We start from the raw sequence: 3,341 nt of genomic DNA, 5'->3' as shown, positions 1-3,341 counted from the left end.
TCTCCCGACCGCGCCAGCTGCCCCATCGGTCGGGGAGCGCTACGATTTCTTTCCTCATTTCCCTCTTTTAAGTGCAAAAAAGGGAGAGGGGATTCCTGGATTTTTAAAAAATTTGTTTGCTTCTTTAATTGGGGGTCAAGCGCTCCCAGTCGGGAGGTGCGGCCCAGGGAGGGGCCAGGAGCGGGAACGTGCCCGGTGCTGCCCAGTCTTTGTCTGCTGCCTCCGGATGCACAGCGATGGGGGAATGGACCATCTTGGAGAGGCTGCTGGAAGCCGCGGTGCAGCAGCACTCCACTATGATCGGGAGGTAAGGGCGCTGAGCCGGCCGTCAGCGGGCCCCGTCGGGCGACCCCCGGGAGTCCCTTCTCACGTCCAGACCGAGCCCTGACAGCCCCCAGCCCATCCACTGCCCCTTTCCCATCCTCTTCCATCCTCTTCCATCCGTGCGCCTAGTGTCCCTGGGTAATTGTGCACCCCGTGTCCAGTGATGCCCCCCTCCCCCAGCTGCTCCTCATCAGCTCTCCTGATCAGCTCTCCATCCCTTCCCCTTGAAGCACCACTGGGGGGTTGACTCTTCTCCCATTAGAAAAGGAGTTGTTGGCTCAGTCGTGGTACCCCCACTCTCCGGAGTCAGAGCCAATCTCCATCCGGTTCCCTAAATAGAATCTACAAGGAAGGCAGGATTGTGTTTGGACAGAGAAGGGCAAAGGGGGAGATGGATTTGCTCTTCGGAGCAGATGTATCTTTCCCCCCAAAATATTTTTTAAGCTAAACGGATTTGGCTGTTAAAACTTACAGTATCAGAAACCCGCACTCCCAATTGATACTTTTGTATATATATACATACATACATATATATATATACATACATATATATATATACATACATATATATATATTCATATGTGTATACACTATATATATCTATGTATATATGTGGATAGATATTCATAGCTATCTGTTTATATAAAGCATTAAGTTCAATATTTATACTGAGGGTAAACTAAATATCCACTTGGGAGAGTTATATGCACACTCTGCGTATAGACTTTGAAACATGTACTCTGTTCAGATATTCCATGTGCATTTGCCATATCCAGAGTGAAGGTGTGTCTTTTGCCTCTGTACATTCCATGTATACAGGTGAAATTTATCTGTGGCAATACACCATGTCCAGTGTATGGAGGTATATACACTTGAGACCCTTGTAATATGAAGTGTTCCCAGTCTACCAGCAACCAGCAGAAAGGGAAGAGCCAAAAAAGATTTCCTAGATTCCCAGCTCAGTACCACACAGGGATGGACAGCTCCCCAGGCAAAGGACTGGCACAGGGAAAGGAGAAGCAGGGGTTTCCTAAGTCAGTGTCTCAACCCTTGAGAACCTCTCTCCCTCCCTCTTCCCCTGCTCAGGATCCTGTTGACTGTGGTGGTGATCTTCCGGATCCTCATTGTGGCCATTGTGGGGGAGACGGTGTACGATGATGAGCAGACCATGTTTGTGTGCAACACCCTGCAGCCCGGCTGTAACCAGGCCTGCTATGACCGCGCCTTCCCTATCTCCCACATTCGTTACTGGGTCTTCCAGATCATAATGGTGTGTACCCCCAGTCTCTGCTTCATCACCTACTCTGTGCACCAGTCTGCTAAGCAGCGAGAACGCCGCTACTCTACTGTCTTCCTAGCCCTGGACAGGGAGCCCCCTGAGTCCATGGGAGGTCCTGGAGGAACTGGGAGTGGAGCCAGTGGTGGTGGCAAACGAGAAGATAAGAAGTTGCAAAATGCCATTGTCAATGGGGTGCTGCAGAACACAGAGAACACCAGCAAGGAGACGGAGCCAGATTGTTTAGAGGTCAAGGAGCTGACCCCACACCCATCAGGGCTGCGCACTGCAGCGCGATCCAAGCTGCGAAGGCAGGAAGGCATCTCCCGCTTCTACATTATCCAAGTGGTGTTCAGAAATGCCCTGGAGATTGGGTTTCTGGTGGGCCAATACTTCCTCTATGGCTTCAGCGTCCCAGGGTTGTATGAGTGTGACCGCTACCCCTGCATTAAGGAAGTGGAATGTTACGTGTCCCGGCCTACTGAGAAGACTGTCTTTCTAGTGTTCATGTTTGCTGTGAGTGGCATCTGTGTTGTGCTCAACTTGGCTGAACTCAACCACCTGGGATGGCGCAAGATCAAGCTGGCTGTGCGAGGGGCCCAAGCCAAGAGGAAGTCAGTCTATGAGATCCGCAACAAGGACCTGCCCCGGGTCAGTGTTCCCAATTTTGGCAGGACTCAGTCCAGTGACTCTGCCTATGTGTGAAGGGGCAGGTTTGGGGAAAGCCTGGGGAATGAAACGTAGCCCCGAGGCAGATGTCTGCTTAGAGAGTGGCTGATTCTGCCCTCATTTACCATCGAGATGTAGGACAAGACTAGTGAAGAGAAGACCTTGCATCAATGGGAGAGGAGAGAAAGTAGAACCATTACTATACGTCACACCATCGGTTCCTCCAGAAACCATTGGGTTAGAGTGATGAGATGGATGAGTGGGACTTCTTTGGGTCCTCTGCATTTATGGCCCCGTCTGATTCTGATAACAGGGTACTTGCACAGCTACCAAGTCGGACTTCGCTCTGCTGAGCTCTATATCCCGGTGAATGGCGTGAGACAAATACTTCATTGGTACAAAATTTGTGACCTATCTCAACACATCCCTTCATCCTGGGCTGTAAGACAAACATCCTTGAGGCATCTTCCGTGTACCTCCCGCATCAGCATGCCCCTCTCCCTCAACCCAGGATAGCATGCCAGCTTTTTTTCTGACTCTGGCCTTACAGTAGACCTAATATGGTTAATCTGCAAGCTAGAGGGAATCACAGGGGGTGCTTTTTGGAAAATGGCCATGGCAAAGGTTTGCATTAAAGCCCCATCTGACTAGCCCTTAGTCATTATGAAAACCTTCGGAATGTCTCAGTATTTCCAATTTTCTAACTCAAACTGCACTGGTGCTGTTTATTAGGGGCAGGGTTTGGGTGGGAGGGAGGGGATTGCAATATGCAGCTATAACACTTCTGTGAGATGGTTGTTGCACTGTTCGGCATGTGGTTATGAGCTTTGGGATATTTCTGCCTTCCAGCTTGTGGACTTTGGCTAGCATTAAAAATATGTTGTCGTTGTTGTTAATATCAAGGGTGTCTACCTGAGCCACAGCATTTCTAACTGATGTATTTCACTCATTTTCATACAGTTTCGTTGTGCAACACAGGTGCACTTCATTTTGCCATGGTTTGAATTTACCTGTGTGCTCACACCAGAGACCTTAATCAGCCCACGTGAATCCCAATTTATTATTTTATCAG

General features: G+C 49.5%; 1 protein-coding gene across 1 annotated transcript; it reads left to right on the top strand.

The window, feature by feature from the left end:
• Positions 1–236: 236 nt before the first annotated feature.
• GJD2 (gap junction protein delta 2) lies at positions 237–2,305 on the top strand. Its single transcript, XM_026479819.2, has 2 exons — positions 237–307; positions 1,411–2,305. Exons 1-2 carry the CDS (start codon positions 237–239, stop codon positions 2,303–2,305), a joined length of 966 nt encoding a protein of 321 aa, XP_026335604.1.
• Positions 2,306–3,341: the final 1,036 nt, after the last annotated feature.

Source organism: Ursus arctos, unplaced genomic scaffold (assembly GCF_023065955.2).
Source record: "Ursus arctos isolate Adak ecotype North America unplaced genomic scaffold, UrsArc2.0 scaffold_36, whole genome shotgun sequence".
Classification (NCBI taxonomy): Eukaryota; Metazoa; Chordata; class Mammalia; order Carnivora; family Ursidae; genus Ursus; species Ursus arctos.
The sequence above is the reverse complement of the archived record's forward strand: the minus strand, read 5'-3'. Positions and strand labels throughout refer to the sequence as shown.